We start from the raw sequence: 15,841 nt of genomic DNA, 5'->3' as shown, positions 1-15,841 counted from the left end.
AAATTCCACAACCTTCATATCACTTTTATAATCACTTTTATAATTTTAAAATTGAGGTACTAACAATGAATGTACATATTATTTTCTCAGACTCAAATCTGGTTCTGCAAACCATGTTAGTGAACCATCACAATCAAAGCTTAAGGGCATTTCATAAGAGGCAGTTGGGGCCGGGCACAGTGGCTCACATCTGTAATCCCAGCACTTTGGGAGGTAGAGGCAAGAGGATTGCTTGGGCTCAGAAGTTCAAGACCAGCATGGGGAACATAGCAAGACCTCATCTCTACTAAAGATAAAAAAAATTAGCTGGGCATGGTGGAGCATGCCTGTAATCCCAGCTACTCAGGAGGGTGGGGTAGGAGGAATGCTTGAGCCCAGGAGATCAAAGCTGCAGTGAGCTATGATTGTGCCACTGCATTCCAGCCTGGGCAAGAGCATGAGACCCTGTTTCCAAAAAAAGAGGAAAAAATGGTGCGGGGTGGGGGGTATTTTGTTACTGTTTGGAGAAAGGCTTTACTCACTCTTCCACGATAACTGCTGCTGAAAGGAGTCCTAAAATGTCATACCATCTCACAAAATGAGAACAGGCCTTTGTAGTTCCTAACAAACAGAAAATTAGTCTTTTGGGGTTTTTTGGGGTTTTTTTGGTTGTTGTTTTTTGGGGTTTTTTGGAGACAGAGTCCCACTCTGTTGCACAGGCTGGAGAGCAGTGGTGTGATCTCGGCTCACTGCAACCTCTGGTCTCCAGAGTTCAAGCGATTCTCTGCCTCAGCCACCCAAGTAGCCGGGACTACAGGCACATGCCACCACACCCAGCTAATTTTTGTTTTTTAGTTGAGACGGGGTTCACCATGTTGGCCAGACTGGTCTCAAACTCCTGGCTGCAAGTGATCCACCTGCCTCAGCCTCCCGAAGTGCTGGGATTACAGATGTGAGCCACTGCACCTGGCTTAGAAAATTAATCTTGCCTCTTTTTTGTAAAGCATAACCTGTGCAAATTATTTCATTACAATAATACAAAATTTAATGAAGTCACTTGTTATTTGCTTCAATTTACTAAGATTTTTAATTAAAATGTAATATAGTTATCATACATTAATTTAACAAATGCTGCTAAGTTAAATCAACACAACTCAGCATACTGCCCCCCTATATTGGTTACAGAAACCCAGTTTAAACAACAAAGAATAAAAGGTACCCTCAGATCTGACATCAGCTTCTTGTCAAGGGTCTGCTCCAAGAAATGAGAACTGACTTGCTCCATAGAGCCCTATAAAAAGAAAGAATCCAGAGCATATAAAGCAACTTTTATGATTTGAATATTATCTTAAAATTCAAAGTCTGTAGCTAATTTAAGTGCATAAAGATAACATTATTCATGACAGTAAAGATGCTATGGGTTCTGAATCATCAGGAAAATAAAAATATTAGCAGCAGCTAACACCTAAATAGAGCTTACTATGTGTCATGTACTATGCTTTTTTTTCCCCCTGAGATGGAGGTTTGCTCTTGTCACCCAGGCTGGAGTGCAGTGCCATGATCTTGGCCCACTGCAACCTCCGCCTCCCAGGTTCAAGTGATTCTCCGGCCTCAGCCTCCCGAGTAGCTGGGATTACAGGTGCCGGCCAACATGCCTGGCTAATTTTTTGTTTTTTTAATAGAGATGGCGTTTCACCAAGTTGGGCAGGCTAGTCTCAAACTCCTGACCTCAGGTGATCTGCCCACCTCGGCCTTCCAAAGTGCTGGGATTACAGGCATGAGCCACCGCACCCGGCCACTATGTGTCATGTACTATTCTAAGGGCTTTAGACATATATTAACTCGTTTAAATCTTCTGTAACTATAACCCTGCAAAGTAAATACTATATTAGTCCCATCTTATATATGGAGAAAAAACATAAAAAGATTAAGTAACACATTGACGGCCACAAAGAGAATAAATTCCAGAGCCAGTCGATACATCCAGGCTTCAAAATCCTTTCCCTTAACGACTACTCTCCACTCCTTTTCATTCTTCTTTCCATTCCTCTGTTCATTCATTCATGCATTCAGTTAAACAAATATTTAGCAACCATTCAATTATATGTCTACAGTTACCAGGAACAAGAATACAAAAATAAAAAGACAACAGCTCTACACTCAACAATATCACAGACTAGTAAGGGAAACTGACAAGAAAAGAGATTACTGCAATACGATATGAAATGTTGTAATACACATCTATGAATGATGCCATGGGAACGGAGACAACAAGCAGGTGCAGGCAGGGAGAGGTATACTTGGAGAAATGAAAATCACAGTGCAAATGCCAAGTGGGAAATATTAAGTGGTTTTATGAATGGAACATAAGATAGGGCTCCTGAAAATGAGGCAGTACAGATAGGATAATAAAGAGCCTCATTTGCCATAGTAAGGGGTTTGCCTTATAAATAATTATTACATAATCCCTGTTAAACATCTAATGAGCTCAACAATGTAAAAAATATTTTACTTACATTTTTCAAGTTTATTCTTCCCAATAATCCCACATACCTCTCATTTCCATTTTCTAGATGAGAACTGAGGCTGAGATTAGGCAACTTATTCATTTCAAGTAAGAGAGGACATAGATATATATTTCATAAAGCCCATCTTGCAACAGTATGACTAATGGACCTTAAGAAATCAAAATGAAAGCAAAAACACCAGTTTCAGAGGCTGTTGGAGCAGGTCCTAAACATTAAGAAATTTAACTGAGATCTTCTCTAATTCCTAATAAATGCGGAAATGCTTACACAGGCTCAGATCTTTTCTCTAATCACATTTTCCATAGAAAATTACGTGTTCTTGAGGAATGTCCTTACTCAAGTTAACACCTTTCCTATGATTCCACAAAAACAACTGCTGTACTATTTTGACTAAAGTAGTTTCAAAACCACTTTTTCTTTTGGTACATAGATCTAAGCCAATGTCATAGCTAATATCCATTTTTTAAATCCAAACAACAATTTTATAAATAAGAACTATAAATGCTTAAGACCTCCTAAATCTCTCTCCAGTTTTACCACCAGCATTAGCTGTTGGCTTTTTCCTACTAAAATAAAATTTTCATGACTTCACAGTAAGTTGCTTCATCCATAATTCCCAGTGCCCTCCTCCAATGCCCTCAGCTGAGCGCTCATCCAACACAGCAACACAGAGGGAGTACTATGTAAATCTGTGCCCTGCCAAATTAAATATCATTACTTGAAATAAATTTTCAATGTCACCTAAGAATAGGTGAAGCTTTCCATTTTAAGTCTACAAACACAAAGAGCCCTATAGCATAGTAGTCCACTTGAAAAATGGTGAGATGTCTATTACTGCAGGACCAGTGGAAATGGAGAAGGGATGGATTTAGGGATGTCAAGAAGGCAGAACTGATATGAGTTGGTAACTCAATGGATGTGAGACACAGAAAAACTATTCCCACATTTCTCTAGTTCATGACTTAGCAGATGATAGCATCATTTATGAAAACATAGAGAAACAGATTTGTACCAAAAAGATAATGAGTTCATTATAAAGTACACCTTACAGGCCGGGCACGGTGGCTCACACCTGTAATCCCAACACTTTGGGAGGCCAAGGTGGGCAGATCACAAGGTCAGGAGATCAAGACCATCCTGGATAACACAGTGAAACCCCGTCTCTACTAAAAATACAAAAAATTAGCCGGGCATGGTGGCGGGCGCCTGTAGTCCCAGCCACTCAGGAGGCTGAGTCAGGAGAATGGTGTGAACCTGGGAAGTGGAGTTTGCAGTGAGCCAAGATCGTGCCACTGCACTCCAGCCTGGGTGATAGAGCAAAACTCCATATCAGAAAAAAAAAAAAAAGTGCACCTGACCAATCAGAACAACAGCTACATTCTGGTATACTTTAACCAAGACAAATATGTTTAGATTAAGATGAAATCTCTCCAACTGTACTACTAGCACTACTTAACAACCTAAATTTAGGTAGTTAATGCTACGAAAACCTTACTTAACACTGAGAAAACCATTTCACCAGAGAGCCTTATTAAATGTATGTGAAATTTAGATACAGGATATTTAGCAATTATCACACCTGCTTTAAGAGCAAAAACTGCTCAGTTAGTATAAATAACATAAGTCTATGCAACTAGGTGATAAGTACATCAGACATAAAACTGCCACTAACTAGGAATATCTGCATTTACCCTGGGAAAGACCAGTCATGGGAGACTTACAGGCACAAAAGCCTATAATCTAAGAGTCTGAAAATGTTGTAATTTTTAAGGTCAATGACTTCTTAAGGCTTATAAAAGTAGTGACTGTATTCTAAATAGTCCCATGAATGCGCTTACTGGGACATCAAGTTTCTTTGCCCCACAAATAGGGCAGTTACAAATAAGTAAAAGCTAACCTCTTTTACATGGTTTTGAATTTTCTGATATAATTTTTCATCCCGCTATAAGCCAAAGGGATTGGAAACTATTCACTTTTTAAGCAAGATGGACTCGAGTTTACAAAGCTAAGTTGTTGCAGAACCTGGCTTCTGTTTTCCTCTCCAACTTACCTCGTTACAGATCCCCTATATTGAACACTACCCCCAACTAGGAAGCACTAAACTGCTTGTAGTTTAGTATGACATTGCAGCTCAGTATATTGCTATGCATGATAATGTACTGCTTTTATATCCCTGCTCATATTTTCTCTTTCCCTGCATCGCTACCTAGTTACTCATCCTTCAAAACTCAGTTCAGAGATCAGCTCCTCCAAGAAGCCTCCTGTGGTTGTGGTTGGTGCTCTTTCCTACCAGTACCAGGTATTCTTATTCACTGATTAGCTGTCCCTGGCCACCTGACAATCAACTTTGTTGAAGACAGAAACTGTCCTCAGTGTTTGTCGATTTGCTGAACAGGTGATCTAAAGATTATACAGGTTGAACATCCCAGTTCCAAAAATCTGAAATCCAAAATGCTCAAAAATCCAAAACTTTTTGAATACCAACATGATGGTAGGAAATGTTCATTGGAGCATTTCAGATTTTGGATTTTGGAGCATATTTCAGATTTGGGATGCCCAACAAGTAAGTATAATGCAAATAAAATATTCCAAAATCCAAAAACAAAACAAAATCCAAAACACTTCTGGTCTCAAGCATTTTGGATAAGGGATACTCAATCTGTATGCAGATTTGTTTTTTAAAAAATGGCTTACTAGAGTTACCTGGCACACATCACCCACGACAAAAAGGAACAAAAATAACAAATAACTATATTTCAACTAAAATGACTGTAGATACATGCTGCTGAGCACCAGAGAAAGGGCAAAATCCCTGTGGAGCATGAAGGCTTCAGGATAGCACCACAGGGAAGGGAGTAAGGCTTCCTACCTACCACACTCTCTCCCTTGCCAAAATCAGCTTAAAATCAGAGGAACTTCTTACAGGGAAAAAAAGTAAGCTGGAGATACTTATCAGTGGTCTCCACTGCTGCCACAGGCACCAGCAATTCTTGATAAAGGAGAGTCCCAAGTCCTCAGTGGCCACAAATCCAGTCTGGAGAGTAGCCAAGAGATCATTCAGCTGTATTGCCTCAGAGTGGGAGCCCACCTTGTCCTAAGCTACTGTAGCATGGCGCCAAGTTGAAGCTAGACTTACTACTAGTATGCATCCTGCCCTGGGGACTAGTAGCAACTGACTCTCTTCATCCCTGAGAACCCGCCATCATTCTACCATGATCACACGATGGCCTGCAGCACCATAACCCCATCCACATAGAGTCTAGGTCAAACAGAGTGACCATGACCACAGCATCAGACCCCACACAGCACTACCAACCACTCAGAAAACAGGCAGACCTGCACAGCAAGGAAGCCATCAAATAGACAGCTGGCAGTGCTTTACCCAGCACCCCTGTACCATATAAACATCTGGGCTGCCAAGCATGCACATGCCAGTACTCAGCCAAAAAGCCAATCCTGCAGCAGCCCTACTGCCTCTCACAACCCGTCACAGAACCACCTGCCCACGCCCTGCCCGATAGCTGGTAACTCAGTGGTCCTGTCTACTAAACCAGGCCACGATAGAGTCCTACAGCACACAATCCAATCCACAGGTCCTGTGGTAGCCCTGGCCCCCCACCAGACTGCTGCCAAACTGCCCAGCCCCACTGAGCAAAAGCACTTGAGCCCAGCTCAAAGTAATAGCCAACCAGGCAATAGCCCCATCTCCCTAGATAGCCACACAGCTGCCCAGCAGGCTGCCCCAGCAAAAGCCTGAGCCCAGCACAACAGCTACCACGGCAGTAACTACTGCCTCCCTGGAAAACCAGATAGACAGCCTGGCAGCCATTTTAGCCTGCACACGTCGTGCCCAAAATCAGCTTAGCAACCTCACTTGCCCAAAAATCAGCTCAGCACCCTCATCTATAGCATCACCATCGCAAACTCCCATAGTCTAGGCAACTGAAGCAATTGCAAACATCACTGACTAGGTGTATAGCTGAAGATTATAGCTGAAGCTGACAAGGAGTGTTACACCACCCACTGAGTCCACCCAGAACCAAAGGCAACACACCATACCCAGCTAATACCCTAAAAACCATCTGCAGGAAAGAGACTGCTACTATATATTAGCTACTCAATAAAATTGAAAAGAGCAACTATTCTACTAAATGCACAGATATCAACATCCAGTATCTTGGACACGATAAACGAAAATCAAGGAAACACGACACCCTCAAAGGAATACAGTAAGTCTCTTGACTGGGCGCAGTGGCTCACATCTGTAATCCCAGCACTTTGGAAGGCCAAGAGAGCCAGATAGCAGGAGCTCCGGAGTTCAAGACCATTCTGGGCAACATGGCAAAATCCGTCTTTACAAAATATACAAAAATCAGTCAGGTGTGGTGGCATGCGCCTGTAGTCCCAGCTACTCAGCAGGCTGAGGTGGAAGGATCACTTAAGCCCAGGAGGAGAAGGTTGCAGTGAGCGAGATCTTGCCACTGCACTTCAGCCTGGGTGACAGAGCAAGACCCTGTCTCAAAAAAAGAAAGGAAAAAAGTCTCCAATGACAGACCCCAAAGAAAAGGACACTTACAAAATGCCTGAAAAGGAATTCAAAATAGTGATCTAAAGGAAACTCAGTAAGATACGAGAGAATACAGACAAACAATTAAATGAAATCAGGAAAACAATTCATGATCTGAATGAGAAATTCAACAGAAATCAATATCATAAAAAAGAACCAAACAGAAATCTTGGAGCTAAAGAGTTCAATGAAAAAAATAAAAATAGTATAAAACTGAGAGCTTCAACAATAGACTAGGATCAAGCAGAAGAAAGAATTTCTGAACTTGAAGACAGATCTTTTGAAATAACCCATTAAGAGGGGAAAAAAAAATAAGAATAAAAAAGAAAGCCTTGGAACATATAGGACATCAATAGGCAAACAAATATTTGCACTGTAAGATTGCTTGATGGAGAAGAAATAGAGAAAGGCACAGAAAACCTATTTGACACAATGATAGCTGAAAACTTGCCAAGTAGTGGGAGAAATACGGACATCCAAATTCAGGAAGTTCAAAGGTTCACAATTAGATTCAACCCAAAAAGATCCTCTCCAAGGTACATTATAATCAAACTATCGAAAGTCAAAGACTAAGAATTTTTAAAGCTGCCAGAGAAAATTGTCAGGAGAATCTCCATTACCATCAACAGATTTCTCAGCAGAAACCTTGTAGACCAGGAGAGAATGGGATAGTATTAATATATTCAAAGTATTGAATGCTACAATTAGAAACAAAAGGACAATAATCACTATCATGGCACACACAAAAGTATAAAACTCACCAGTAAAGGTAAACTCATAAATCAAACAGATCAAACCACAGTGATACAATATGTCACGTAAAATTTTCAGTCTGCTAGTATGAAGATTAAATTCAAAATGGTCAAAAACTACAACAGCTACAAATAGTAGCTAAGGAACACATAACAGATGAAGAAGAAAATTAAGGCAACAAAAATATAAATTGAAAAGGGGAGAGAAAAAGTCTAGGGTCCTTTTATGTAACCAAAGTTGAGTTGCTATCAGCTGAAAACATTCTATTATAACTGCAAGACTTTTTTTTCCCCCTTGAGACACTCTTACTCTGATGCCCATGCTAGAGCACAGTGGCCTGATCATCGTTCACTGTAGCCTCAATCTTCCAGGCTCAAGCAATCCTCCCACCTCAGCCTCCCAGGTAGCTGAGACTACAGGTGTGTGCCACCATGCCCGGCTGATTTCTTTTTTCTTTATTTATTAGAGACGAGGTCTCACTATGTTGCCCAGGCTGGTCTCAAACTCTTGAGCTCAAGTGATCTGCCTCCCAAAGTGCTGGGATAATAGGCAAGAGCCACCACACGGGCCTAAATGAAGACTCTGTAGTAACTATGTAGAAAAAAATCGCAGCAGATACACAAACAAGAAAGAGAATGAAAATAAAGCTTAGCTCCACAAAAACCCACTAAATCACAGAGATAAACAACAAGAAAGGAAGACAAGAACAAAGGATCTCCAAAAGAACCAAAAAGTAATTAACAAAATGGCAGGAATAAGACCTTATCTATCAATAACAATCTTGAATATAGCTGGGTGTGGTGGTTCATGCCTGTAATTCCGGCACTTTGGGAGGCCAAGGCAGGCAAATCACTTGAGGCCAGGAGTTCGAGACCAGCATGGCCAACATGGCAAAACCCGTCTCTAATAAAAATGCAAAAAAAAATTAGTTGGGCGTGGTGACACATGCCTGTAATCCCAGTACTGGGGAGGTTGGGGCACGAGAATCACTTGAACCCGGGAGGTGAAGGTTGCAGTGAATTGAGATCACACCAGTGTACTCCAGCCTAGGTGACAGAGTGAGACCCTGTCTCAAAGAAACAAAAAAAAAAAAAGAAGAAGAAGAAAAAAATCTTGAATATAAATGGATTAAATTCCTCAATTAAAAGGTACACTAGGCCGGGCGCGGTGGCTCAAGCCTGTAATCCCAGCACTTTGGGAGGCCGAGACGGGCGGATCACGAGGTCAGGAGATCGAGACCATCCTGGCAAACACGGTGAAACCCCGTCTCTACTAAAAAATACAAAAACTAGCCGGGCGAGGTGGCGGGCGCCTGTAGTCCCAGCTACTTGGGAGGCTGAGGCAGGAGAATGGCGTAAACCCGGGAGGCGGAGCTTGCAGTGAGCTGAGATCCGGCCACTGCACTCCAGCCTGGGCGACAGAGCGAGACTCCGCCTCAAAAAAAAAAAAAAAAAAAAAAAAGGTACACTACAGCCTGGGCAACAGAGCAAGAAAGAAAAAAAAAAAAGGTATACATTGGCTGAATAGATTAAAACACAAAATCTAAGTACACATTGCCTAGAAGAAACATACTTTACAAGCAAGAATTAAAACATATACCAAAATCGACAGTATGCAACAAAAGCAGTTTAAGAGAGAAGTGCACAGCAATAAATAGCTACATCAAAAAAGAACAACCTAGTTTTTAACTTTTTTTAGAGGCAGTTTCACTGTTGTCCAGGCTGGAGTCCCCAGGAGTTTGAGGTTGCTGTGAGTTATGATTGTGCCATCGTGGAACTGCACTCCAGCCTAGGCAACAGAGCAAGACCCTGACTTAAAGAAGAAAAAGTAAATAAATAAAATCTTGTAATTTGCAACATCGATAAACCTGGAGGACATCATGTAAAGTGAAATAAGCCAGACACACAAAGACAAATACTGCACGATCTAAGACTTAAACATAAGACCTAAAACCGTAAAAACCCTAGAAAAAAACCTAGGCAATACCATTCAGGACACAGGCATGAGCAAAGACTTCATGACTAAACCACCAAAAGCAATGGCAACAAAGCCAAAATTGACAAATGGGATCTACTTAAACTAAAGAGCTTCTGCACAGCAAAAAAAAAAAAAAAAACTATCATGAGAGTGAACAGGCAACCTACAGAATGGGAGAAAATTTCTGCAATCTATCCATCTGACAAAGAGCTAATATCCAGAATCTACAAGGAACTTAAACAAATTTACAAAAAAAAAAAAAAAACCCCATCAAAAAGTGGCCGAAGGATATGAACAGACACTTCTCAAAAGAAGACATTTATGCGACCAACAAACATATGAAAAAAAGCTCATCATCACTGGTCATTAGAGAAATGCAAATCAAAACCACAATGAGATACCATCTCACACCAGTTAGAATGGCGATCGTTAAAAAGTCAGGAAACAACAGACGCTGGAGAGGATGTGGAGAAATAGGAACGCTTTTACACTGTTGGTGGGAGTGTAAATTAGTTCAGCCATTGTGGAAGACAGTGTGGCCATTCCTCAAGGATCTAGAACCAGAAATACCATTTGACCCAGCAATCCCATGACTGGGTATATACCTAAAGGATTATAAATCGTTCTACTATAAAAACACATGCACACGTATGTTTATCGCAGCACTGTTCACAATAGCAAAGACTTGGAACCAACCCAAATGCCCATCAATGATAGACTGGATAAAGAAAATGTGACACATAACACACCATGGAATACTATGCAGCCATAAAAAAGGATGAATTCATGTTCTTTGCAGGGACATGGATGAAGCTGGAAACCATCATTCTCAGCAAACTAACACAAGAACAGAAAACCAAATACTGCATGTTCTTACTCATAAGTGAGAGCTGAACAATGTGAACATATGGACACAAGGAGGGAAACATCATACACCAAGGACTGTCAGAGGGTGAGGGGCCGGGGGAGGGATAGCATTAGGAGAAATACCTAATGTAGATGACAGGTTATGGGTGCAGCAAACCACCATGGCACATGTATACCTAGGTAACAAACCTGAACTTTCTGCACATGTATCCCAGAACTTAAAGTTTTTTTTTTTTTAAATTGATATCGTAGAGGCAGAGAGTATAACAGTGGTTACCAGACACTGGGGAGGGGAGGGAGTAGGAGAGAATGGGAAGGGACTGGACAATGGACACAAAGTCACAATTAGGAGGAATAAATTCTGGTGTTCAACTGCACGTAAGGGTGACTATGATAAAGAGTAAAACATTGTATATTACAAAATAGCTGTAAGAGAGGTTGTTGAAAGTTCTCATGACAAAGAAATGATAAATATATGAGGTGATAACTATACTAACTATCCTGATTGGATTAATATTCAACATAGATGTATATCAAAACATCAACTTGTGCCCCATAAATATACACAATTACAATGCGTCAATCTTTTAAAATTACTTAATTTTTAATTAAAGATTATACACAAATCACTTGATCACAAATTTATCTACTGGAGAGCTGGAGTAGGGCAGCTTTACCTCTTACCTTGCACAGAGATACTAATAAACCAGCAGGGCCTTAACTGGCCAATCCCAATGTGTAACTGGATGCTCACCAGGAAAGGATTATACATGGACTTTAGATTATGAGGTTTGAAGTCCTCATCTGTCATTTACTATCTGTGTGGTCTTAGACAAATTATACCACATTCCTAAATTTTAATTTTGTTATTTATGAGTAATATATTTACCTCAGAAAGTTTAAAAAGATTAAAAATTACTTGCAAAAGTAAGCAAATGAGTTAGGAATGTGTGCTTGTATATAAAGAAGTGGGTTAATGTTTATGTGTGAATGTGTGTGTATTCACGTGTGTATGTATGACTAAAAATGCCTCAGTAGGCCAGAAACTCTATACATAGTAGTCATTATTATTATTATCAGCAAGATTAGAATGATTATTATTTCTGATACAAACATAATTACTTATATAATTTGAAGCTGTTCAGATTTAACAGGAAATTATAACACAAGGCATGTCACTCAATTTAGAGTCATTCAAGTAGAAATCCTTTCAATATACACGTTATACACACAACTTTATGCAAATAAATTTCAGATCCTATAGAGTACAAAACTGAAAATTTTGAATGATTCTTACTTTAAGGATTACTTTTTAAAACTGCCTACTCAGGTAAAACTATATCATTAATTCATTCCTCTAAAACATCTTTCTCCTCCCCACTCCCACCTAGAGTTCATTGTAGATCCTCTGTAAATGTTGAATGAAAGGATTTGATGAATGATTAGATTGTTCTGAATTTAGAAAGTTTTAAAATATGAATTCAGAAATAAAATCAGTAACAGCTAGCTTGTTTAACTCTACTATGCACAAGATTGGAAATACTCCAATCATCCATTACTACTATATTTCATGAAAACGCTTCACACAGGTTTCAGCAAATACTCCCATAAATACTGGTCACAGGACTAAAACTATCACCAGATCAGTGTCCAGTACAGTCAAATACAAAGCATTCAACCAACAATCTCACCAAGAGTGGCAGGGCTGGGGGCACTCAAAGGGGAAGTGTCCAAAAAGAATCACAGATTTTCCTGCTGTGACATGTATACAATTTTTTATAGATACTTACACATACATATATTTATACACTGTGCCCCCACCCATCCTACATAGTATAATACTTTTTAGTTTATAAACATTTTCATAGACTATATCTCATTTGAGCATCATGACAACACTATCAGGTAAATATGAGAGATATTAGAACCCCACTTAACAGATGAGAAAACTGAGACTAATATCAAGTGACATATACAAGGTAACACAGATATAAAATAAGGTTATTAGGTCAACACTCTATTACAAGACAATTTTATCCCTTAAAAGTTAAATAACTTTTTTTTTTTTGAGACAGGGTCTCGCTCTGTCGCATAGGCTGGAGTGCAATGGCACAATCTCGGCTCACTGCAACCCCCGCCTCCCAGGTTCAAGTGATCCTCCCACCTCAGCCTCCAGAATAGCTGGGACTACAGGTGTGTGTCACCACACCAGGCTAGTTTTTGTATTTTTAGTAAAGACGCGGTTTCACCATGTTGGCCAGGCTGGTCTCGAACTCCTGACCTCAAGTGATTTGCCTGCTTCAGCCTCCCAAAGTGCTAGGATGACAGGTGTGAGCCACTGCATCTCAGCCCAAAAGTTAATTTTTTTTTTTTTTTTTAGATGGAGTCTCACTCTGTCGCTAGGCTGGAGTGCAGTGGCACGATCTAGGCTCACTACAACCTCTGCCTCCCGGGTTCAAGCAATTCTCCTGCCTCAGCTTCCCGAGTAGCTAGGACTACAGGCGTGCGCCACCATGCCCAGCTAATTTTTGAATTTTTAGTCGAGACGGGGTTTCACCATGTTGGCCAGGATGGTCTCAATCTCTTGACCTCGTGATCCGCCCACCTCGGCCTCCCAAAGTGCTGGGATTACAGGCGTGAGCCACAAAAGTTAAAAATTTTTAATAAACGTGCTGAGTCCTCAAAAAGAAAACACTAGAAAAGTACCAGGCTAAAAGTCACAAGATCAGGATCTGATCTTCTACAATTTTCTGTCTGTATAAGCTGGATAATTTACTTAACTCCTCAGAGCCTCAGTTTTCTCATCTAGAAAATGGTAACAGCATTTAAAAAACATTTTTTTAATTTTTTAAAAAATAGAGATGGGGTCTTGCTGTGTTGCCCAGGCTGGTCTTGAACTCCTGGGCTCCAGTGACCCACCCACCTCGGCCTCCTAAAGTGCCAGGATTATGGGCATGAGCCACCATGCCTCAGCTGGATAATGGCACCTATCTTGCAGGATTACTGTAATGAGAAAATGTATGTAAAGGGCCTCCTTCAAATTATCTAAGATAGCAGTCCCCTACCTTTTTGGCACCAGGGTTCAGTTTCATGGAAGAAATCAGAGAGAGTGGTGGAGCGGGGTGGTTTTGGGATGAAACTGTTCCAGCTCAGATCATCAGGCATTAGATTCTCACAAGGAGCATGAAACCTAGATCCCGCACATGCTCAGTTCACAATAGGGTTCACACTCCTATGATAATCTAATGCAGCTGCTGATCTGACAGTAGGCAGAGCTCAGGCAGTAATGCTTGCTCTCCCACCACTCACCTCCTGCTGTGTGGCCTGGTTCCTAACAAGCCATGGACCAGAACTGGTCCACAGCCCAGGGGTATGAGCCTCCTGAACTAGGACATAACAAGTGCTTAATAAATGGGAAAAACTTTTTTTTAAATTATTTTCCTTTTTCTCTAGGCTCTGGCTATCTCAGTTCCTAATAGGGTTAATAGAATGGTTAACAGAATTATGTTTTAAGATTCTTTCTAGTTCTAAAAGGCTATTTCTCTACAGGAGAGTGAACTATTTCTTTCTATATTAAGAAATTCTGGGACTGGGAATAGTGGCTTAAACCTGTAATCCCAACAATTTGGGAGGCCAAGGCAGAAGGATCACTTGAGCCTAGGAATTCAAGACCAGCCTGGGCACAAAGCAAGACCCCATCTCTACAAAAAATACAAATTAGCCAGGCAGGGTGGCACATGCCTGTAGTCCCAGCTACTCAGGAGGCTCAGGTGGAGGGATCGCTTGAGCCTGGCAGGTCAAAGCTGCAGTGAGCTGTGATTGCACCACTGCACTCCTGCCTGAGCAACAGAGTAAGACCCTGTCTCAAGAAAAGAAAAAGAAAAAGAAATTCTGGGGTTTTAAATTCAGGTCACACTGCCCCATCTTGTAGTTTCTCAAAATGTTTGTAAAAACTTAATGAGCAATGTGTTCATTTAAAAAAAGAATTATTGGCTGGGTATAATGGCTCACATCTATAATCTCCGTCTTTTTTTTTTTTTTTTTTTTTTTTGAGACGAGAGTCTCCCCCTTGACGCCAGGCTGGAGTGCAGTGGCGTGATCTCGGCTCACTGCAACGTCTGCCTCCCGGGTTCAAGCGATTCCCCTGCCTCAGCCTCCCGAGTAGCTGGGATTACAGGAGTGCACCACCATGCCCAGCTAATTTTTGTATTTTTAGTGGGGACGGGATTTCACCATGTTGGTCAGGATGATCTCAATCTCCTGACCTCGTGATCTGCCCGCCTTGGCCTCCCAAAGTGCTGGAATTACAGGTGTGAGCCACCACACCTGGCCTATAATCCCAGTCTTTTGGGAGGCTGAGGCAGGAGGATTGCTTGAGGCCAAGAGTTTGAGACCAACCTGGGCCACAAAGGCCCTATTTCTACATAAAAGAAAATAAATAAATACATACACGCATACATACATACATAAAAAGTATAACTTACCAACAGTTTTGCTGCCTGAACACGAACCACCCAAGAGCCATCACTGACCATGTGACAAATTTTTCCAAACGCATCATCAACTAAGCGTATTTCTTCATTAGAGGAAGGAATTGGGACAATGCTAAATTAAAAGAAAATAAATGAAATCACTTAGAACAAAACATGATCCTAAGTCTGCAGGCTCAGGCCAGGCACAGTGGCTCACATCTATAATCCAGCACTTTGGGAGGCCCAGGCAGGTAGACTGCTTGAGCCCAAGAGTTTAAGACCAGCCTGAGCAACATGGCAAAACCTCATCTCTACAAAAAAAATACAAAAATTAGCTAGGCATGGTGGCATGTGCCAATAGTCCCAGCTATTTGGGAGGCTGAAGTGGGAAGATAACTAGCTCTGGAGGTGAAGGTAGAAGTGAGCTGAGATCACACCACGGCACTCCAGTCTGGGTGACAGAGCAAGACCCTATCTCAAAAAATAAATACAGTCTGGGCACAGTGGCTCATGCCTGTAATCCCAGCACTTTTGGAGTCTGAGGCAGGTGGATAACTTGAGGTCATGAGTTCGAGACCAGCCTGGCCAACATGGTGAAACCCCCCTCTCTCCTAAAAATATAAAAATTAGCCGGGTGTGGTGACACATGCCTGTAATCCCAGCTACTCAGGAGGCTGAGGCAGGAGAATCACTTGAAC

At 41.1% G+C, this 15,841-nt stretch overlaps 1 protein-coding gene across 3 annotated transcripts in view; it reads right to left on the bottom strand.

Moving 5' to 3' along the window:
* The window catches only part of INTS4 (integrator complex subunit 4), a 108,555-nt gene that overhangs the window by 57,794 nt on the left and 34,920 nt on the right, over window positions 1-15,841 (bottom strand). For all 3 annotated transcript variants that reach the window (XM_010365777.2, XM_010365776.2, XM_030918245.1), the window contains 2 exons: window positions 15,156-15,276; window positions 1,199-1,270 (listed from right to left, as the gene is read on the bottom strand). In XM_010365777.2, the coding sequence (XP_010364079.1) occupies window positions 1,199-1,270; window positions 15,156-15,276 (193 nt within the window). The remainder of the gene's footprint in view (window positions 1-1,198; window positions 1,271-15,155; window positions 15,277-15,841) is intronic.

Source organism: Rhinopithecus roxellana, chromosome 15 (genome assembly GCF_007565055.1).
Source record: "Rhinopithecus roxellana isolate Shanxi Qingling chromosome 15, ASM756505v1, whole genome shotgun sequence".
NCBI classification, from domain to species: Eukaryota; Metazoa; Chordata; class Mammalia; order Primates; family Cercopithecidae; genus Rhinopithecus; species Rhinopithecus roxellana.
Note: the sequence above shows the minus strand (reverse complement) of the source record. Positions and strands in the feature narration are given on the sequence as shown.